General features: G+C 30.7%; 2 protein-coding genes across 4 annotated transcripts in view; one reads left to right on the top strand and one right to left on the bottom strand.

Annotated features, from left to right (window-relative positions):
* Window positions 1-584: 584 nt before the first annotated feature.
* Window positions 585-12655, bottom strand: LOC108000427 (DNA fragmentation factor subunit beta). Of its 3 annotated transcripts, XM_017060739.3 has the most exons (7): window positions 12516-12655; window positions 10342-10443; window positions 8024-8156; window positions 7647-7858; window positions 5539-6134; window positions 5072-5234; window positions 585-2245 (listed from the first exon to the last, which is right to left on the bottom strand). In XM_017060739.3, the coding sequence occupies exons 1-6, from the start codon at window positions 12573-12575 to the stop codon at window positions 5075-5077; spliced, it is 1263 nt and encodes a 420-aa protein (XP_016916228.1). In that variant the 5' UTR covers window positions 12576-12655; the 3' UTR covers window positions 585-2245; window positions 5072-5074. The 3 variants fall into 3 exon arrangements, with proteins under 3 accessions (XP_016916228.1, XP_016916229.1, XP_016916227.1); XM_017060740.3 differs by having other exon boundaries at window positions 585-5234; window positions 5689-6134; XM_017060738.3 differs by having other exon boundaries at window positions 585-5234.
* Window positions 12656-13283: 628 nt separating this feature from the next.
* Window positions 13284-24803, top strand: part of LOC108000515 (elongation of very long chain fatty acids protein 7-like) — a 29783-nt gene continuing 18263 nt past the window's right edge. Inside the window, exons 1-2 of the mRNA XM_062086384.1 lie at window positions 13284-13423; window positions 13499-13651. The gene's annotated coding sequence lies outside the window, so the exon portion shown is untranslated. The remainder of the gene's footprint in view (window positions 13424-13498; window positions 13652-24803) is intronic.

Raw genomic sequence — 24803 nt, forward strand, 5'->3', positions numbered from 1 at the left:
GACAATGAAGATGAAGATGAAAAGGAAGAGAAAGAACTTTAGAAGCCTTTTAATTGCGCTCGTAATTAACCAATCTTTCTTTAATTGATTACATACTTTTACAAACTAATCAAATTGCAATGAGATGCTAAACGAAACTCAAGCTATCTAAATTTATAGTTTAAAAAGAAAAAAAAATTCCATTTTGTGTATAAATTAGAAATTATCTCTCTATATAATCATCTATGGATATTAAAATTAATTAGTTCATATCGTTATTAATCGGTAGTCTGAAAAATAATTATCGAAAAGAATTTTGAATTCGAACCAAACTTGGAAAAATACTGTCGTAATTTTGTATTTAAATATTTTCGACGAATTGCTCGATCGATCGAATATCGCGACGGAAAGTCACGAGTTCAAATTCTAATTTTACTCCATCGAAATCTTGGATCGTCGTAAAAGTTGATGCTCGAAACTTACGAACGAGTTCGACGATCTCGTTTCAACGCGGTAATTAATCGAATGCAATTAATTCCTGCGGATATTATTTACAACACGCGAGAAGGATTAAATTGGAAATGGGAGGAAAAGAAACGAACGACTTTTATTTTCTTTTTATCTCTTCTCTTTCTTCTCTCTCTTTTTCTTCTTTTTCTTCTCGTACCTAAAATATACATTTGCCTAAAGTAGAGCTACACAGTCGCTTTTACATTGAAAAATAACTATGCTTACATATGTTGCCTACGAGGAAGTATCGCACCTTTCTCTCCATTGTGTCGCGAGTAGCTTCAATTGTGATATAACAATGTCGACTTATTCTGGACACGATCTTTTTCACAAAAAAATATTCGTTCTCTTTTTGTCTTTCTATACATCACGATAGATGGTAATCGCTCGTTTAAACGTGTTATCTGATCGTGATAATATTCCAATATAATAATTTATACAACAGATAACAATATTTAGATTTAAGATAGCTGAGAATACAAATGGATTATTAAATTTGACCAATTCTCAACGAAGAATACACTCAATCAAAAAAACTTTAAGCGAAAAATCAGGGAATCGATAAAGTTCAATTACCACGTTTTACCGATGATACATCGGTTTGAATCCTTCTGATGATAAAGTAGGAATTACGGAAGAAGCATGTATTGACAGATGATACGAAAAATCATTTCTTGATCGATCGAGGATAATCTTCGCTTTTAATCTTTCAGAAACGAATCGAACAGACTTCTAATTTTTGGCCAATTATCGAAACCATAAGAAGCTCAGAAGATAGAACAGTGATCGACTTTTTCTTCTCTGTTAAATAGAATTATTCATCGTATACGTCATTCGAAATATAAATTTGTTAAATCGTAATGATATACAATTGATGTGCATTATTTCTACAATGGATATCCATTTGTTCCTTATTTGCATATTATACCATTGTTATATATCATCCAATGTACTATCATTCATATCAAGAAATACGTATGGTTGACAAAATGTAGACAAAATGTAAATGGCAAAAACATATTAAAATACAATGATAAACAATACATTAGTTCTTAGCTTTATTGAACAAAAAACGATAAAATATAAAATTATCAACCTGAAGTAAAATAAAATACCTATTATCTTATTATTACTCTGTTAAAAATCCTGAAATTTGAATATATATAATATATGCAATATATCCTAAATCTGTTGTACTATAGATCAAACTCTTTACAGTATACATTTGTCGTATATATTTCTTGCATAAAATTTTAAATGATGATACAATATTCAAAAAGAAATACTTGAATATCCATTTTTAAATTGATTCACACTTTCGTCGTGCATTTTGCATACGGATTCAAAGTACAATGATCCTCGATGCACTCTGTTCAATAATTGCTTCAAACACAAGAAAGACTCATCATCAATGACTTATCAAGATAGCATCAAATTAAGTACATAAACGTCTTAAACTTAATCTACTAAATATAATCCAAGTATAATCGATATTCTCTCTTTCTCTTTCTCTCGTTATTTGTCGTCTTCGTCATCATCGTCGATAGTAGGATTTTATAAAAAGTGTGTCAGATGATTCGTCTCGTGGCGACAAATCTCGAGCGAGATGAGTCGCGACGAAACGAACACGGACCAATCGAAATCATATCAAAAGAAGAATTTGTCAAAAAGACATGAATATTCGAATCGAGTCCTTCCGTGTAGATTTTCTCCATGTACAGGAAGAAACACAGCTTCAGATATATCGCACAAGTCTCTAAAACATTTTAATAATTTCCTTTGTGTATATATTTATATTTGTATATATATATATATAGATTTTTATATACTGGATATTCAGCTAAAGGTGTTTAAAAATTGGAAGAATGATTCTTCAAGTTAAAATAAAGATCGAGAAGATTAAAAATAAAAAAAAAAATTATATTTTCTACTTTGTTTTGTAATTATTGATAATTAAAAATCGATGAAAATATTCTTACACGAAAGAATATACGATAATTGAAGCAACAAATTTCTTATTAAAACTAAGAAAACTTTAAAACATTATAATTCTGAAGATGATGAATTTCGTCAATTAAAGATCGTTAAAAGCATAGAATCTTGGCCTTTAAAACGCAATTTCATTTATCCCGATATAGTTTTTGGTTGCCGAGATATCATCCTGTAAAGGAAAGCGTATTTTTTGATCATTTTACTATCTCTATCCTTATTCGAAACTCTCGCTTGATTCTCCTCACACAGATATCCCAATATGATTAGAAACTCTGTTAAATTCTATTAAAACTAGGAGAATTTTAAATCGCTGTAACTTCGAAAATAATGATTTCCGATGAATAAATAAAAGACCATTAGAAGCGTGGAATCTTATTCTTTAAAAAGCATTTTTATTTATACCGATATGGCTTGCGGTATTCGAGATATCATCGTGTAAAGAAAAAGTAATTTTTAATCGTCTTTTTCACTTATTCGCGAACTCTCGCTCGCATCTCTTCACTGAACAAGTACGAGACAAATAGTAGATACAATTTCTAGACATACGCATTTATACATAGAAAAAAATATAGATGTCACTAGATCAATCGTAATTTCTACCATCTCGAGTATCATAGATGAAACGATGAAACAAAAAGTAGCTTTAATGGCGAGGTTTTCTTTCTTTTCCCAATAGATTTTGATAATAAAATTTTTAATTTCTTTTGACGTTTTCCACACGAAAAATTAATGTCTTGTTTGCGACTTTGTTATTGTTTTGACTTGTAGAATGATTTTTTCAATTTTTGGATACCTGTAGCCGAATATCCTGTATATGTATACATATATTACATGTACACGTGCGCAGGATGAGTCGAATATCATATTGTCGGATTACATTTAGATTATTGAAAAAAAAAAAAAAACCACTGATAATATAAATACATACATTAATATTTCCATAAAATTTATGAAGCTTAAATATTTGTTCAAGTTAATTGTTAAATTGCATAAATCACTATTTTAATTTCTTTTTCTTTATACACAATTGTTTATCTTTTCCTTAATAAATTCTGAACGTGACAAATAAATCCATATAATTATACTATATCGTACGTATTAATGTTTACTTATTTTTTCTTAAACAAATCTGTTTATTGCAAATAGAGTTATTTATCCTGCATCAACTTTACACGTTTATTATTCAATTTTAGTTTTATCGAATATTTTATTTCGTCATCCTGTACACGCGTCCACAATACATATAAACATATGTGTATTCTCTAAATTCAATAACGAATACGTACATGTATATATTTATATAGTATATTTATATGTATATGTATATATCAGAACTTTGGTTTTGTCTTCGTTCAACCAGTCGAATCAAAAATACTCGAAAGATATTCGATCAAGTCAATAATATTCTTTAAAGATAAACTCTAAACACTAAGGTTGGGTCATCTTGCGACCACCATATCTTTCTTGCAATTTCAATAAAATAATGAACAGTCCTTTAGATCAGTATTTTCCAATGTTTTTAAAATCACAATCCCTTTTCTTTCTTATAATTATAAAATAAAATGCATCTATTTTAGAATAAAATAATTACAACACTTTTTTTTCAACGACGAATATACGAATAAGTGAGAATATCAATGAAATATTAATCCGTGCCATATGCAATATTTAATACTTGTACGTGATCTCGATGAATCTTTTCATACAGATACATCGAAATAAATAATAGCATTGAAAATTTTCATAATAAAATTTGTTGTACAAGTAAAAATTATTCTTCAATCTGTTTAGGGATCGTGATCCATAGATTGGAAAATATTGTTTTTTAATCTCAATTATTCCGTTGCGCCCAACCCTGTATACAATAAATCGTAAATCTTCCCGAAAAGGAAGCTCAGATTTGTGCTGAAGAAGGAAAAACGTTATTTCGTTATTACACTTATTCGATAGAAAGTTGTAACAGTCGTTAAGATGCATAAAGATGTATTAAAAACGTGTATTAAAAAAGTTCTCGCGTCGATAGTATAATATTTTAACTTATCTCTTGAGATAATACAGACTCGTCTGTCTGTATTATCGACCGTGCATATAATTACGTGTTTTATCGGCTAAGACAAGTTATATTTCTCCCTCGTAAAGTAGAAATGGACAAGTTCAAGTACAGGCAAACTCTGGTTTTCAGTTTCAATTCACAATAACGTGAACATCTGTGATCGCAAATGCGATTTTTAAACTTTCTTTTTCTTTTAATCAAACTGATTCTATCGTGCACGGTTTCACGGTGGATAATAGAAAATGGTTGCAATATAGGAAACTTTGACTTAATCTATCATAGAAAGAAGAAAGTTTCTTCGATCGGTATATTGCTTGTTACCTTGTGGCGCAACGGAATCACTATCGAATACGTGATAAATTTTTTAATTTCTTCAACTATCAACAGCAGTTTTATAAGTAAATATTTCACACGAAGAGTTACATTTACGTTCAGAGGGTGTCTACGTATTATTATTACGTAGTTTTATAGTGATTTCCCGCGTATTGGAATATCATAATATAATTATACATTAACTCTTCAATTAGTGATAATTACTAATTATTTGTGCGAGCCTTTATCATGGCACACGATGTGAACCAGCCTCAGGTTCTTCACCGTAAATAGATTGTCGTAGATTTCGAAGAGATCCATCTCGTTGGCTGTACCTTGCGTCGCCAGTTTCAGAAGCAGCGGGATCAATGTCCTGGACCTCTCAATCCTAGAAATCACATGAGATGAATATTAACGGATAATGCAAAAATAGATATTACCAGTCAATATTTATAACCGACTCTAAGAACGCTGAATAAATGCAATTATATTTATTTCGTCGTGAAATTTGTATCGTACCATCTGTCGATAAATCATAAATGCGTTGTTCAACACTTTTTCATTTCTCGAATAAAAATATTGAAATATTTTCGAAGGATAGATAGCTAGACTCGTTTTGGCGATCGAAGATAAATCTAATTCTCTTAAACACCGTAATAACATCAATTATAGACTGTAACGCTATTAATTACTTATGATCAAAATTCCACGTAGAGAACAAAATAAGCTCCTCCCTCGACCTATAAGGATTGATCTTGTGCCTGTCCCCGTAAAGGCACTTCTCCTCGTTCCACACGCCATAACACTTAAACTCGCCCATCTGGTCGCACAAAGCTACACACGTGTCCTCCCCTGTCCTCCTGATCTTGTACGGGCAAGTCTTCTCCGCCTCCTCCTCCTCCTCTTCGCCCTTCGCGCCGCAATTCCTCTCGTTCCTCCTCTTCACAGCGTCAACGTCGTCGCAGTGTTGCCCGATCGTGCCGAACAAGCGGAAATACGTGCTCTCGTCCAGCCATTTCAGCCTGCACGGGCAATGATCGTAACAGCTCGTCGATGAGTCGCGCTCATCCCTACCTCCCAACGATCCTATCTTCGCTCGACTCCTGTCGAAGTAGTAGCCAAAGTAATGGTCCTCCTTCAATTGCATCTTGAAGAACGCTATCGCGTACAGCAGCTGCTTTCTCGCTCGTGGATCTTTCGAGAACACGTCGGACGATTTGATCTGATCGATCGTTTTGTACAGGTAGCCGCGTATCCTGTCCTGACATCTACGGTGCAAATACGCCTCCTGTGGAAATTGAATAATTACGTCACTCGGTTACATCGATTCAACGCAGTGAGTATGGAATATTCTCCTCGCCCGGTTTTTAATTATTGATTATACGATTGACGTATTTTAATTGCCTAATTCGTGCGCCTAATTTTAAAATAATAAGGGGGATTCCTCGAACTCGAGGCGATGAATGGCGGCTCGAAATGGGTCGGTGTATTCACGGTGTTGCGGATATAATTGGCCCGTGATCAAGGCTATTGTTTTCGATGAATCGCTATTCGAATTGACCATCGTGACGCGCAATGGAAGTCCAGGCCCACTGATGATTTGCTTGAACCGACTCTACTCGCTACTCCTTCGTGCAGAGTAGTAGAACATTTAACAATATAAAAGATATAATATGAATGTGAAAATTGAAGAAACGTAAATTAAATTAATTGATGTTTTCATTTAATGTTAATTTTATTTAATAATCAATTGGACAGACGTTTTTAGAGTGAATAGTGGGAGAGGCTATAAATAATAAGATCTTGGATACTTCGATGTAATGTATGCAAGGTCGTGGCAAAGTCAATCGATGGATGGGTGGAAGAAGAAGCGCGAGGGAAAGGGCGAAGGTCGTCGGAGGAGAGAAGAAAAGGACCCTTGTGCTCTATCTATCTATGAAATCCGTGCTACCAGCAGCCAAGAGAGATATTCGATCCTGACAGCGTAGATATACCGAGAGGATCGAAGATTGGATATATATATATAGGATTCAAGGAGGAATTGCTACGTCAGAGACTATGGGTCGCCATAAATTTATTATATTTTCAGAGACCAATCTTATTCGGAGACTTTACCTTATTTCGAAGAAGAAAAATGGAGAAATATATTCAGGTTGATCGATTGATAAACTTTTGTTCCTGGCTCGGAATTTGAAATTAATATTTCACAAATATATTTCTTAAATATTAAAGAGATTAAGAATCGAAATTTTGTTAAAAAAATATTAATTTTTCGTAGAAATTACATTTTGTACAAACTTTGCACGAGTAATAATTTATATTAGTCGATAATTGCGAGGAATAAGGTTAGGCTTTAGATAACGACTTTAAGATTTCGAGAGAGAGGAGAGCCCCACATCCGATAAACGACAATTTACTGGAATGGAGGGCGGTTAATTAACTCGATATCGAACGCCCAAGGATGGCTTTGATTCTGTTGCATTAACTCGCGCCGACCTAGACCGACTTTATTGCACCGTTCCAGAAATTTATATAACTTATCTTCGGGCAGCGTTATAAATTGCGCGGGGAAAGTTTGCACGAAGGGCGTCGTTTCTATTATTCTTATTGATTTCCTCCCCCTCTTCATTCTCACTCTTATTAACACAACAAGTTAATTTGAAACAATCTACCGCGTTTCTTTTATTCGATTTACCCAAGCACAATGATTCTATTTTTTTATGTAAAAAAAATACCAATTTTTATTGCAAATTGCATTCTACTCGCGTTTAAAAAGAAGAAGAAGAGGAAGAGGACTCACCTTAGTCGCGCAGTTGGTCTCCAGTCCCTGGAACCAGTCCGGGTGCTCGTCCCTGCTGCTGAACGCCGTTTTCGAGTCGTCCTTGTTCAAAGCGTTGTTTAGAACTGCAACCTTCGCTTTAAGGTTCTCTGCGAGGAATTCGGACGCTTTCTCGCCGGCGATCAGAAAATCGATGTTGACACGCCTCAACGTGTCGTACAGGAGATCCGCATCTGTAACCAAAAAAAAAAAAAAAAGCTCCTTGTATTAGCGAGTTTATTATTACATTCGAACAAGTAAATGAAATAAATTAAAGAAAAGTAAGAGTAATTGTTAGATTGAAAATTTTGGAACACCTTGTATACACGTATCGTATTTTTAAAAAATGATTCGCTAACCGGACAACACTTTCTCCCCAGGTTTTTGAAGGATCAGCGTCGTCTGAGGTTTCAACGTGGAAAAATATTCCTCCTCGTCGATCAACGAACCATCGAGGAGGTAGATGTTGATCTCGGCTGGGTCGTTTGTCACCTGGACAGAAAAGGAACGAGGGATTATTACGATTCGCAGATTCATCGAACAACGTTTCCATCTTCTTTCCCCTCCATTTTACAATTGCGTTCAAAAAAAAAAAAATTAACGCGCCAAAAATTCCATCGATAAAAAAGATACGAAGATACACTCTAAGCTATTTATATAAATGTTATTTCTACTTCACGAATCGAGATCGCAATCTTGCACCAGTTATGCAACGAAGAATCGTCCAAAATCTTATCGTGGCGAGCAGAGAAGGAAAAGGAGAGAGTGGGGGGAATGGACGAAAAGAGGTTTTCACCCGGTAAAAGAACTGGGCCGGGTCTCTCGGTTACCGATCGAGCAGCGACCTTGACATTGGGGCTGCTCCTTGCCCGTGGCCCGGATGGTTCGATACAGCTACACGCTGCAGGCGAATGCGATTCGGTCGTACCAAGGTCGAGCGGATTAACGTTGGAATCGACACGTGCCATGTAAAACTTTAGACCACCCAGTCTCCATGCTTAATTGCTCGTCTTGTCCCTTGGATTTTTTTTTTTTTTTTTTAAGAAGGAGAAAGAATTGGGTCGGATTATGGTAACGGTTGAAATTACTCGTAGTGTTATATACAGGCGGTTTATACGAGCATGTTCGAATTAAATGTTGAAACTTTGTTTTCGAGTAAGTTTGAACGTTTTTCCAAGTACGATTGGCTAATTTCCAGAAGAAGGAGGAAATAAAAAAAAAGAAATTGGCCAATTTCCAAAGGAAACAAAAAAAGGAAGAAAAAGAAATTGGCAAGTTTTCAGGAATAGAAATAGATATTTTTTTTTTTTTCCGTCTTCGAACGAATCAAGTTTGAACATTTTTCGAATGCTGCAAATGAAATTGTTGTAGAATAAAATTTGATTCCTCGTTTTCGAAAATCGAAATTCCAGGCGCGCAATCGATTATTTTTAAAATGGGAACAATCTGTATTATTAATTATCGGTAATTCAGTGAGATCCAATCGGTAAATTTCACTTGTAAAATTAAAAAGAAAGAAACGAAAAATCTTCCAACAAATCCAATAATCTCGTATTAACTAACTTGCAAGTAGATAAAAATCAAGAGTTTAAAATTCTAAATGTTAAAACAAAAATTCAGAGTAGACTTATTAATTTATTATCAATATTTTTACTTTATATACACAAACTTTTACACTTTGAACTCTAGAATCAAAGCTATCCATCTGCAAAGGCAAAATCAAATTGATATTCTCTTCATCTTTTGCCCCCCAAAAAAAAAAAAAATAAATAAATAAATTTCGAAAACAACGATTTCACGAATCAAGATATCGACCTCGTAAATCGATCGAGTCTTGCAATAAAACGAATTCCTCGAAGCGCAACACAAAGTTGATAAATCCGTGCAACGAATTTCTTCGAGCAAAATGGCTCGAGAAATATATGTGTCTATTACTTGGAGCTTGGCCTGTTTCAGATATACATCTGTAACGAAATATACTGGAAAATGGAACGTGGTGTGGGCGTTACAATTTTCCAGGAGCGGGGTATGGATCAGCTGCGAGGCTTTTATGACCCAATTTCAGCCAACAACTTTTATCATGACATGTAAAAGAGGCGTGGGGATCACGGTTTCCATGCAACGCGAACCACTTGGAACCACGTCCCTCTTTGTCTCTCCCTTTTTAATCGACGTCACGTCTGTTTATCCGTCCCGCTCCTTTCTCTTTGATCGAAAGGATTGCGTACCGGGTGTCAAAGAAGAATGATGATATTTCCAAAAATTGATCAATTTTAATGATCGATTATCGTATCATTTATTTCGATATCATTATTAATTAGTTATCAATTAATCTATGCATGCAAGATAAAATATTCCATCGTTCGATATATATTCGTTACGATATATGAAGAATCGCACATCTTCAAATATCTCTCCAATATTAAATATCGATAATTTATTACATTTGGGTTACACGAAGCAATTTTTGCCAATATTAAATAATAATAATCAAAATATGTATTTGAAAGTATTTCGTAAATTCCTTACGAAGAAACTCCAAGTTCAGAAAGTCGTGAAAAGATTTTTTTCTCGCGTCAAAAGACTCGAGTTATTCTTGGATCTTTCTTTTTTTAACACCCTATATATCGATCGATTAAATAAACGCTAGAAGCGTTAATCATTTCACTATACTCACGTTCAGTTTCGCACAAGCTTTACGCTTCAACTCCTGAAGGCTTCTGCAGGCGACGCCGACTTTTCGTATGCGGTTCACATCGGTGACCTTGTAGCCCTTCAGCTGGAAAACACGATAAAACGAGATGAAAGAATCTTTTTTTACGTCGTGGTATACATAGATTTTTTTTTACCTTGTAGTAAAAGTTGAAAAAAAATGTGACGACGAATTTTCAAATTCAATATTTCAATGCAATAAAAGAATTATTTAATAATCGATAATTGTATAATTTATTCGATCGTTGTCAATTGTCAATTGTCAATTGCGTGTCTTTCGAAATGAAATTTTTAAAATTTGTCAAGTTACTGATTTTTGTTCCATTCTTGTTTTAACTTTAATTAAACTTTCCAATTATTTTACATTGGTTTTTATTATTTCTTTTTTTCGAAATAAAATTTGTTAAATTGCTTATTATTTTCTTGTTCGATCTGAATTCTCAAGTAAGCCTGTTTAACGAGTAAATGGCGATTTTGTGTCACGTGACACAAGTATACGTGCAAAGTACAAAAATTACTGTTTTGAATTAATTCTGCGCACCAAAGCCCTTCATTATTCCAATAGAGTGCAAAATCGTTACAAATATAAAATTTGTATAAATATAAATATATAACTTTCCAACATTTAATTAATATAACCTGGATATAAATATTTGAAAACACCTACGAATTTCAAAATTTGCTATTACCAAATTAAAATTTCGATGTGAATTAACAAATATCTGTTATATATTCTCTGATTTCTAATTTATAACAAAGAAATTAAATTAACATCCAACTGGCAATAATGATTTCGAGCCAATCTCTCGATTCCACGCGTTGCCGATCGATTAAACTCAGAAAAATTTAATTAAACGCTTTCTCGAAACTTCCAAAATATTTTTTTTTTTAACGATTCCAATCGATGATGATGATGAATTCCCTCTTCATCGTCCAAGGTCACGAAAAAGAAATTTCATTCGAACAGAGAGAGAGAGAGAGAGAGATCCAGTCATGAATTCGAGTTAATCATCTAGGAAGGATAAAGTGAATTCGAAACTGGATAACGGAGAGCCCAGTGGATCCAGGATTGTAATCAGCGGACGCACAATTGGGCCGGTAGCTGGTTCAAGGCCACGGAAGCGGAAGGCCGCGTGTCACAGTTTCTTCCAGTGACCCACATTCGGCGACGTTTAATCGCGGTCACTCGGTAACGCAAACAGGATCGAAAGTCGTCGGACAGCTGCATGGAATAAATACTTTTCCCGTGATTTAAACGATTATTGTTTCTTGCAAAAATCGTTATATTTGTTATATCTAATAAAAATGAGAATCGAATCGTATCTTTATAATATCATTTTACTTGATACAAAATAAAATTAAAATTGAATAATGTGAAAATTTTGATTATCGACGTAAAAGTTAAAACAGTTGCGTTGAATTTTTTCTCAAAAATGTGGCATGCGTTTATTTCGTATATGGATATCTTAATTCTTTGATCGATATCTTCATATATCGAATTGAATATATTAAAGTTTTATGATAAGATACATGTGTTAAATTAGAAAAGATTATCTTAAATAAACGAAAATATCAATAATAATTATTATTATTGATTACAAAACATACAACTGAATATATTTTTCATATATCAATTTAAAAATAAAAAACAAAAGAAGATAGAAATACCAATTATTATTCTCGTTATTATTGATTAATATTCAAACTAGCGATTTGTAATTATTATACTTGGTTTTACAGATGAAATGTAATATTGATTTCACCAAAAATATCAATAAAAATTATTCATAATTCACAATTTTTTACGAATCTAACAATTCCAGTATAAACAAGCAATAATACATATTCTTCGCTTTATCACTTTATCACTTTGCAAAAAAAAAGCAAGAGAATAAAGAAAGAGAATAACAAAGAAAATTAAACGACACGATTTATAGTGTAGATAGTGCTCGCATTAACACTGCGAAAAGCTATTTTTCTTCATTTCAATAAAAAAATAAAAAAAAAAACAAGCGATTAATTCCTGCAATTACTCGACGCGGATAAAACAAAAAAAGTGGGTACAGAGGCCGCTCGCGTGGCCGGCGTACGAAGCTCGTGCACACTTAGCCCGGGATCTCCGAACGGTTCTTTGTTTACCTCGTTCTTGGACGGTGCCTCCCCGGTGATCCGTCGAAAACAATTAGAAATCAGCGACATACTCCGTGTTTCCGGGTCGTCAGAATCCCCAGAAGAAAGTGGATCAAAAGCCGAGATGAAAATGCTGACGACACTATTTGGAACAGCAGCTGGCGGCGCGCTTCGTATCCCTCTTCTTCCTTCTTCGACCGTGACAGTGGAACGGCTTATCGGTCAGCGGACGGAAGGGGAATCGTCACGAGCAGTGGCAAGAGCTGTTGGAGTGGGGAGAGAGTGGATATGGTGGTCAGCGTGTAACGTTACAGCGAGTGCGAGTGGAGCGAGAAGTGGGGAAGGAAGAGAGGAAAAGAGAGGAAACTAATGAAACGCGCGTGTCGACGTTTAAACCCAATAAAATTTATGGAATTATGAACCACGCTCGCGAGATTTGTAATGGTCGATGCGCGCACGTTTTTACTTTACATTTGTCGCAACGATGAAAAAGGGAGAATGAATGTGTATGTATGTGTGTGTATATGTGTGTTGTGTGCGTGGAGAGAAGAAAGAACGATGTCTACAGCCGATGGATCGTGGGGAAGGAATGACGTGCGGCTCGAACCGGGACTGAAGTGAGAGAATGCACCGGGAAATGCGCCTGCGAACTGCCAGCCAACCTTGCAACGATCTCTCCGCATAGATGTCGCCACTGTGCGGAATTACAGCTGTCCATTGTTGGCCACGTTTCAAAGGATTGGAAATAGTTTATGGAATAGTTGAAATGGAGATTTGTCGTGGTGGTGGAAATATATACAAAATTGACTAGATATTACCACCTTGATTTTCGATACCGAATATTATCGTTTTTGTAACAAAAAATGTATCAAATGGAGTTGAATGGCTTTCAAAGAAGACACGTAGTTTTTTTTAAAGTAAGTGGATGCGTAAAAGATACGTTGATATTATTTATAAAAAAAAAAGTATCATTACTTGATTCATTTTAATAGATATTTCAACTCGAAGTTTTGTAAAGTTTACGATACGGAAGACGAGGAGAACATGAATAGTAGAGTATTGCTTCGCGTGTTCCTTGTAACGAGATGGTAATATGATGAAAAATAGCAAATTCTTGATGAACTACCCTGTATAGTCTATCTATGGCAAGTATTCATGTATTTATTCAAATAATTAACTTAGAATATTAATAATGTGTATTTATATTATATTAAAAATGCTGAAACGTAGAATATGATAAAAAGACGTTTGATCGAAAAATAAGGATACATGAGAATAATCACGTTAAACAAAAAAAAAAAAAAAAGAAACAATAAAAAAGAGAAAACGTAAAAGCACAATTTATTGATAAAAATAATATATAGTTTTTATTTAATGAATGAAACAATAGAGATGTAAATACGATCTTTGATGAACAGAGAAACATTATTCGAATATTTCATTACACGGAAAATAACAAGGAAAATATTCATTTGAAATTTATATTAAAAAAATATACAATTCAAATACTTAATTACTCGTGTTGTACAAGATCGAATAAATATTTAACATATTTTAAACAATATTTTACTCCATATAGAAACAAATTATTATTTTAAATTAATTTTTTCTCATAAAATTCAGCGGATATTTTTATCTCTTATTTTTTTCTCTTTTCAAATGCTATTGCTCAGAACTGCCTCTATCTTATCATTTCCTCTTTCGGACAATGACAAAACAGCCTGCACTCGAGCAATCTCTGTTCTCTCTAATCCTCCTTTCTTCTCATTTTTGAACAATGCCAATGATCAACCGAATCATTAGCCTTTATCTCATATCGTGATAGCTTATACTTTTCAATTTCTATGTGGTGCTTTGCTTTGTTCCGTTCCACTCGTATCTACATAAAAGAAACTTTATACAATCCATGACAAAATTATTCTTATTTTTCTTTACATAAAATAAACTTGTATCATTGAAAGGTAACTTTAAAAATAAAAAAAAAAAAATGGAGAAAAATGGAGAATGGAAATATAATCCATTTAAAATTAATCATTGTAACAAATAAATATATATATATATATATTGAATAACTGGAAAAAATTCACTGGATAATCTTCATTAGTAATAGCATTTTTAATTTATATTTTCATAACCTTTGAATTTTACCAATGTTGGTAAATAAAGTTTTTTTAAAGTTTTGCAAATTATGTCTTACGGTTTTATTGCTTCCTAAAGTCATTTTTTATTGTCGCTCGTAAAATTATCGTTTACTTTGTAAAACGGGACTTTATATGATACTCTTTTCTATTAACTGACTGTAAACACTACATAAACTTCCCTTTCAGAATCTGAACTTGTTAACGAGCCAACAACACGATATTAAAAATTAACGAAACGAAATGAGGAACGTAATACGTTTCTGTAAAAAGATTTAAATAAAGGACATATATTTATTGTTCATTTCTATTCCACTATACTTGTTAAAAGTAATATTATAGTATATTACGAGCCATCAACGTTCGATTCGCTTCTTCTCTTTACTGGAGAAAAAAAAAAATTCAAAATTTTTGCGAATTCGATTGAAAATCGTACTTTTTCTTTCTTCGAAAAATTATTCCAAATTCAACGAATCTAGTTGCGATTTTTAAATCTTTTCGTGTTATTATATTCGTCAATTGTTTAACACGTTCATTGGAAATGAATTCTTAGCGCAATCGTTGTATTTCATATTTCATACTTATCGATGAATTACAATAAAAATTTTTTATTTAAAAATATTCAAGATAACTATAAAAAAAATAAAAATCTGGACCGATATTTAATTAAGTTTCCACGTAAAATTTTCGTCGGATACGTACGTATTTGTAAAATTAGAAAGTTTTGGTTCATCCGAAGAAACTCTGCATTAATACACAAGATGTTAATATACTCATGAGACATCTTTGGACAGTCGATTTGAAAAGCAAAAAATGAAAAATCGATGCCTAAAAATTTATCAAGTTGAGACGGAATCACCTCTCTTTATCTCTATCCTCATTTAAAGCAAACTTCAACCCCTTATCAATTTAATAAATAAAAGCTTGAATCGAAATTTTTGTCCACTCTTCCACGTATTTCGAAACATTATTTTACACTTCCGAAAAGTAAAATTCATACAAAATATATATATTCGTTATGCTCTTATTTATTTATTAAAAAAAAAAGAAATTAAATCGAGTAATCCCTCCCCTCCTCCCCCTTACCAAAATACAAATTAATAAAAATTATACCAGTGATATTTTTGAAAGTGACTGTGTACAACAAACTATACATAACTAATGAAAAATATTTGTCTCGCGCATCTTAAGATATACGAAATAGTGGTAAGGCTGACATTTTATTCATGCTCGATTACCTTTCTTCATAACAATTGTGCAATTATATATATTTTATATACATATATATATATATATATATATTCAACACGCGGAACTTCAAGTGTTCGCAAAGCGCGTATTATTTACTTTTCTCGGGAATTTATACGAATTTATTTATCCCCCCTCCACTTTGAACGCGAATAAAAATCCGCAACGTCCACGTGTCGCGCTCATCGCCGCGAATGAAATTAGGTCGAGTAATTACAATGGTTCTACGCGACGGTGGAAAATTTTCGATCGAGCAATTTAACATGAAATGTGCTCCAGGTAGTTGCACTGCATCAAAAGGGATCGCGTTGTTTCGCGTTACATCGGTGTTAACCTTGTTTTTTTTTTTTTTTCTTTTTGAAGGCCGCAACTATTCTCGAAGCTCTCGTGTCGCGAACGTTCTATGTAGGACGCGCAATGCGCCGATTCGTGCAGAAAAATTACGCGATACGCACAACGTGTATAATATTGGTTTCGATTTCAGATCGCGTCAAGGTCTTTGTCTTTTTTTTTATATCGAAGGGTCTCGACTTATTTTAGTTCGCGTTAGGTTACGATTATCGTGGATTTCGAGACGAAACTACTCGCGTAAACATACACGATATTCTTGATAGTGTTGAGGTTAGGTTTGGCCATGGATCGATTCGATGGTGTAATAAAGGAAAGGGATGAAATTTAATAAAACTTAACAATCGTAGATAACACGACAATGTAGATGGATAATTTAGAAATTCTATTTTCGAGGTGAAAATTTCGTATCCTTCTAAAAGGCATACGGAATCATTATATATCTAGGTTAATCATTTTAGATACGATTAATTTATCGTATTATATATATTGATTAAAATAACTGTTTGAAATAATTGCTTAGTTTTATGAATATACATGTTTAGTCTTATTTATCTTCAGTATGAAAATTGATAAATATTTTTTCTTTTACAATATAATTTTTTCATTATACAATGCAAATGAAATATTTGAATATTTTTTTCTTTTCTCGTGCAACTTGTGATCATAATATTCATGTTTATGTATAGCATAGTCAACGAGAGGTTAACATTCGAATTAATCACTAAAAAATACGAAAAGATTTATTTATTCATCTTCCTCGTCAATTTAACTCTTTTGATCCTCGCCAACTCTTTTGAACCCTTGTATGCGTTAAAATTTATTATCGCGAGTTATTCTAATCATAAATGCAATTATAATGCGTTATCTAAAAAGAAAAAAAATTTTTTTTTCTTTTCTAAATTTGCATTCATTGTTAATTCTTATCTATTTTATTTAAGTTACTACATTATATAACGTAATTTTAAATTCAAATCCAATTCCGTCACGCGTTTCGTAGTAACAGTAAAGTAAAACATATTTATTTCTCACCTGTATGAAAATTTTTAGTTTAAATTCAAATTCCATACCGTTTTATGACTTGACAGAATGATACACGCGATTTTTGTGAAAAGTCGATATGATTAAAAGAAATAGAAATTTTATTCCTCGATTATAATAATCTGCATATACTGTGCACGATTTTTGTTTCCATCATTCTAATTTTTAATTTTTATCATTCAAATATTTATGCATCTTATCGTTATTCTTTTCTTTTGTATTTGCATTTAACTTCGTAATAGAAGAAGCGTTCAATAAAATAGAGGAGAGAACGTACGTAACATTTTTTTTCTTTGACCTGGAATATCAAATTAGAATTGTTTATCTTCTCTAAATTGTTTATCTTATCCGTAAACGAAAATTTTTGACCAAAAAAAACGTAAAAAAATAAATATTGTACAGCTTGTAAGAAATTTGTAAATTTTAATTCTAATTTATTCTTTATTCATTTTTCGAATTCGATACTATCTGTTTCCATGCATGACGAAATAAACTGATCTGAAGTAATTATAAATTATTAATTCGAAATGAATGTAAAATGATGATCACATGTATCATTTACATTTATTATATAATAATATTCCGCATAAATTTTTCATTCTAATCGTTTACGTGATACGTGCAAAAATGTATAAATATATATATATATATATATATGGTTGTCTGATCTTAATTAAATCATAATTAAATGCACATAAATATTGTTATAACGAGTGTGATCAAAATTTACACGATCTGTATATGTTCTATTGTATGTAGGTGTCGACAATGTAATTGCAATATTAAGATTTGTAATAGAATTTCATTGCATTGAATTTTCCTGCAAATGAATATTAAATTTAAATGAATAAGAATGATTTTGATTTGTAATATTTCAATCTCTTATATTCAAATCTTTTTATAAATTATTAAATAAATATATATATATATATAATTATGATAATAAGTAAAAAAAATAAATAAACCAATAAAAATAATTAATATATAAATAAATGAATGAATGAATAATTATGGAATAGTATTAATTTGAAATAAATTTTATGAGAATGAATAATCAAAAATTTCCATATTTTTAAAATTTATATAAAATGTTAATTTCAACTTGTAAGTTTCAATCTATAAGATGGTTTGATAGAAAATGTGTTTTTAAAAAAATGTAAAAATTTAAAATTTAAAATTTTAAAAATAATTTAAAAATAAAATATTTCAAAATATATTTTAATTTATGTTTTTTATTTAATCAATTAAAAATATTAAATATTCAGATGAATATATTATAAAAATAACGAATCAAAGAGTTATTATTATTTGAAATAATTATCTCTTAATTGAATATTTGTTATTGATGTAAAATTTAGGGATAAATATTAAGGAATAAGTAAATTAATAATGCTAGTAACAAAAATGGTATAATGTTAATTTTCATCAAAATTATAAAACAAATAACAATTTAAGTAAATAATAATTTTTTCCACTGAAAAATAAATTATTTAATTTATAACAAATACATTAAATTATATTTCACATAAAATATTCTGTATACGAAATTATTGTGTTATTTCAAAAATAATATTATTTTTTTCAAAACACTCTTCTCAAATGATTTCAAGAAATGAAATCCTAATCCGATATTCGCACATTTCTATTACTTCCGTCACATATAATGGATGATACATTGTATTTGCAACTGCTTTTTGACTTAAAGATTTCATAAATATCGAAATTATATTTCAAGAATTAGTTATATTTTTTATATAATAATATAATTTTTTACGCTCCCCTTTTTTGTCATAATTTAATATTAATTTTAACATTTTCAATATTAATTAAATTTTGATATTTTTACGACCAATTACAAGTATCGACGCACATTATTATATTCATTATTCATGTAATTATAATTCTATCGTTATTTGAATGAGAAAAACAACCATATAAAGAACTATTAATAACACAATGCTATTCTACAGATAAATTATCTTATTGAAATTTAAAAATGTGTGATAAATTATAGTTAAATATGTTGAGCCTGAACAATCTTCAAAATTGAATATAAAAAGTATCGAACAATATTGAATTTATCGAAATAGTAACACTTATAAAATCAAAATTCACTTACAAAATTCGTAAATGAATATTTCTCATTTCTCTTAGACTGTTACGTGTAAAATTAAAAACTGTCATCTCCAAAATTGAATATAAAAAGTGTTGAACAATAATTTTTCAAATATTTCGTTTCTCTGTTTATAACAGAATAAAAGCAATATTTTTTTTTCTTTATTTTGAAAACTTATGATGATGTACGATAGTAAACATGTCCGTTTAAATAAAACAAATTAACCGTAACACAATAACTTTCACTAACTTGTGTCACTGAATTTGAATAGTAATTAAAAAACATGGTATCTTTTATCACTATTACTGTTATCATCGAGTCACTATTGAAATTTATTCTCTTGTTTTTCCATTTAAAAAGAGGAAAAAAAAAATAACATAACCTTATCCGATAATTACACCACCTACGAGCCATGGAAAATTGTTTGCATTTATGAAATCATACCTCGAAAATGTAAAAGAGGTAGAAAGAGGAGAAAAAAAAATAACAACAAAAATTAATATTTTACGAGTTCGCATTCTTTTGCAAAATTCGTTGTTATTAGACACGAATTACGTGCAATAATCCTTTCGAAAAGAGTGGAAGGGAACCACAAGATTAATGAAAATGGATGTAATCGACGATCGGTAATTTAACAGTAATTGCATAATTAAGTTGAGACAAAAGTGTTATTACGTGTCTCTTCCATTGCAAACGCAATGGAAACAAGGATTTCGAGTGTTCGCGGATCTTTAACTGTTATACGGTTATCGACGTTCACTTCGAATCGTTGAAACATGGTTTCGTTTCGTTCAAGTTATTTCGAATATTTTAACACATTTAACAAATTTGTGCTTTGAATTTTCGAAGGCTGCCACATACACAAATGTGTGTTATTCCTGATCGAAATATTTTTATTATTTAAACGTTTTTAAACATTTCAGAGGTTATGTTGCACACTTATTAATAGTATATATGATTATTAGTATATATTTGAAGAGTCGAAGTTATAGAAGCAAAAATAAATATATAAAAGATGGTATGAACGAACGTTGGTTGAGGTTTATTTGTCAAGATATAATTACAAGTCAAAGTTTTGCAATAATCGACACGTAAATAAAGTGAGACAGTTCTCTCTCGTAACGCAAAATAGATTATGAATAAGCGATAATATACTGCTTAATTCCTTTATACATCAACTTTTTTTATGTAACGAAACAATTATGGACAAGTCGTTTACCCCATTCGAACATATAAATATAAATATATATATGTATATTTATTTATTTATTTCAAATAAGAATAGCATAACTAAATAAGATAATATATTATAATTAATGATAATTTTATTAAACACTTTTTTAAACGATATTCAAGTTTGATACGTAATCCAGTGTATAATAGTATAAATTATTTGTAAATTGTTTGTAAATTGCTTACATCATTGTCCTCTTTTTAATTTTAAATACATTTAAAATTAAATAAACGTAAAATATATAACATAGTTGAAATTGCAAATTGCAAATATTTATCCAATTGTTTATTACAAAATTGAACATATATAATTTTCAAACTATCGAGAATAAATTATTATATATTTTGATTATACATTTTTTCATATACGCGAAGAAAAAATTTTGTTGATTTAATAAAACGTAACACGATATTTTTAAGAAATGATGGGGGAATAATAGACACGGACCCTTATCCCTTCATACCTTCCTTCGTAGAATATTATTCTGCCACTTCATCTCTCCTCACATATGCCAGTACAGCCAGCTTCATCAGCCTAAGGGTAGTGTCACTGATACAACGTGTAAGATAATGGCACTGGTATCGTGTTCATTAGCAGCAATGTGTCGCAATCGCGGGACTTTCAATGAAGATCGCTGCAACTCTGATTAAACCTTTGAACCACTACGTGCTCGAAAAATATAGTCGATGGATATTCACAATTGCAAATGGAAATTGAAAATTCAACACAATGTAAATCTTTAATTCACATGAAATTTGAAGAACTGAAAAAAAACAATTTATAATTATTTATGTATATAATATTTATATATTTAAATCTCGATAAATTACATTAATAAACATAAATTTTTATCGAAAATGATAAATTAAAAATTGTAAACTGGTAAACTATTTCGATTCTAACACGTATATCAATTATTTTGTTAAAGATAATATATATGTATAAAAGTATTTATTAAAAATAGAAATTTCTCAAGATCTTCAGGCAGGAGCGTGGGTTTCAATGCCATTATATTTTCCTTGAATATTATTCAAGTTATTGATTATTACACAGATCCTTCAAGCATTACGCATAACGTTTAACGTTAACGAGTTACCTTGTGTTTGATAATTGTACGAGCATTGTTCAACATAACGTAAAAATAAATTCTTAAATTAATAATTATAGATCAGATATAAAGTAATATTATTATACGCTTATGTGATAATATAAAGTAGCTAATTATACTTTTTATGATCCATATATTAAATATATTATTTAATGTATTCCCCTTTTTTATTCCATTTAATGAATAAAGTGTGAAAAATTCACGATACTGTTCTACTATCTGTGTCTTTTCCACGTTTATTAAAATGCCGAATTCACTAAAAATATCAAGAGGATCTTGGAATTGCGTTTTGTGAATTAAATTATTATAGGGTATTATAACAGAGTGCAAACGCTGTATTTATTTTATCCCACCCCTTTCACGCGCATTCAGCAAAATACAAAGTAAAACTGTGCAATGGCCAGAGTTGCCAGAGTTTTACTCTCACTTTTTCGAATTCTTGAAATTCACGACGAATTGTTCATTATCTTTAAATCCAATTGTTGGAACTATTTACAAACTACGAATTCTATCGAATTTAATTCTATTGCATAATTTCGAAAGAATTTAACGTAATTAAACAAAAATTGCTCAAATGCAATTTGATCCATCTACGTATGAATAAGCCCTAAGTAAGGTCACCAGCGATTGACAGATGGGCCAACAAGTCGTTGATAGTGCCGTTCCGTGTTTGTTCGAAACTTTTGCAAATCAAATCCATTACCACCGCTTGTACTTTCGAAACAACTGTGTCGTTCACCCACTTTGATTGAATTCTTCGCTCCAGCGGGAGGGGAAAACTTGAGCGGTCTAGGGGAAATCTAGGGGAAAAATTAGTTTTTCTTTTTACTTGTAGAGAAAAATTTCTCTACAATTTTTTTTTCTTTTAATTCCATTTTAAAATTACATCATAGACATAGATATATTTGATAAGAAATAACGCAACGTTGATTCCTTTCTTTTAAAATATTTATTTAAAAATTGTTATATTTATTCGAAATAAATCATTTCAATATTTTATTTTGGCTTTTGTATGTAAAAATTGTAAAAAAGAATCACATTATGCAGATTCATGCAAAGATGCAAAGCATGATGTACTGTACATTTTGCAAATTCATCGTGCATAATGTACCTGCATCGTAAGTACATTTTCCGGTTTTCTGTGAATAGTAATAATACATTTGAATGTGCGATAGAAATTATGCAAATAAACAATTTATGACAATATATGACGAACAATAAATATATGAGATTAATATCGTGTAAGATGAATTGTAAATTCTTGCAAATCTTTACGAATCGTCACGTTATTTTGGCGTATCGCCAAAAATGTTCAAATAAAATAGCAGGTTTAAAAATATCATAATTGTATATGATACTTATTTTTTGATTATTTATTCGTTACAATTTATTTACAATAAATTCTGTTAATTGAACCCTCTTATTACTTTTCGTTCTGAAAAATCAGCAAAGTTATGAAAAATTGAACCTTATGTATATGTTTACGATCATTATTTAATTTAAGAACTAATTGGAAGAATATTAGGAAAAAAAAGAAAAAAAAAAAAAGAAATAGTGCGTCAACAATGATAAACGAATCTGTAATCAAGTTCTAATTGAATTATATACCATTATATATTTATATAAATAAATATATATATAAATTCACATTGAAACTGATGACGAACTTTCTTCAACATTCTCTTTTCTCCTGAGTCTCGAATTAACAAAATAGAACGATATTTTCGATTATATGAATATTGATTATTTTGTCGAAAACAATCGAACGAATTATAAGTAGATGAGAAATTTATTTCTCTTTCTTTCTCTCTCTTTTTTTTCTCACAAGAGTGCGAATATATTCGAGAATAAAATTACTCTGTAAAAGAATATTCGAGGACAAAGAAGAATATTTTTTTTTTTTTTCGAAGACAACTACTCAACTATTTTTCACGAATCGAGAATTTATCGATAATTGAATAGAATGTAGCAATAGTATTAAGTATAAATGAGGATCGATATAGATTTACAAAGGACAGGTTGAGAGCCACTGCTTCAAATCGCCCTTACAGCGGCCTTCATTCGATTAACCTTGACCCATTTCAATGAACGACAAATCCATGGAATTCCCATTTCCTTTTTTTTCTAATTTATCGAATAAGGGAGCAGATCAACGCTTGTGCGAAATCGGATGTTGAAACTATTTCGAGATTAATTTTGTTTAATTAATCAAGTTCGAATTCAATGAACATTGAAAAATTCGACGTAATAAGATAATTTACATTCGTTGTTGTCAGTTTTCTGTTGATAAAAAAAATAAAACGAAATAAAATTAATAAGGGGAGAGAAGGAATTTTTTTTTTTAACACGCACTTTATTTTTATTTCAATAGAGATCCCACGATAAATTCGTAATTTTGTATTAAATCGGTTAACCTCTCGAAATCGTAGAATTAAAAAGTATAGTCAAACGCATATTGATAAATTAATAAAGATAGTTGGCTCGTTTCTTTAATTTGTTTTTGTTGCATAATTGGCAATTAATATTTTTTTCAATGATATTTAACTTTTCCTTCTTCCTTTTTTTTTTTTTTTTTTTTTCTTTAATTTTTTTCATTTCACAAGACGATAATTTTAATCGAATTATTCTATTGCGCATTGGAAAAAAGGAACACTTTTTTCTTTTTCCTTCTAAATTTGATTTGAATACGCATATATTTCACGCATGGAAGAGCGTAATAAATTTCCTATGAATTGAAATAGTACTTCGTTTACAATTATCGATAGAATTCCGTTCGATCAAAACTGCGCAAAAATTTAAAATAGGTTGAAATGTATTGAAATAATAAAATAATGAAAATAAACGATGAATAAATGATTAATTACAAATGAATAAAATAGAGGTAATAAATAAAGTAAAAGTACTTTTTCCTTTTTTTTTTTTTTTTTTTTTTTTATTTGCAATTCTATTACATTATATAATTCTCTCGAAATGGAGAAAACATGGAAGAAGAAATAAATATACACGTGTATCGTATTCGAATTCAATTAATTAATGCAAAAAAATTTGTTAGTGAAATATCTTT

Source organism: Apis cerana, linkage group LG16 (assembly GCF_029169275.1).
Source record: "Apis cerana isolate GH-2021 linkage group LG16, AcerK_1.0, whole genome shotgun sequence".
Lineage (NCBI taxonomy): Eukaryota > Metazoa > Arthropoda > Insecta > Hymenoptera > Apidae > Apis > Apis cerana.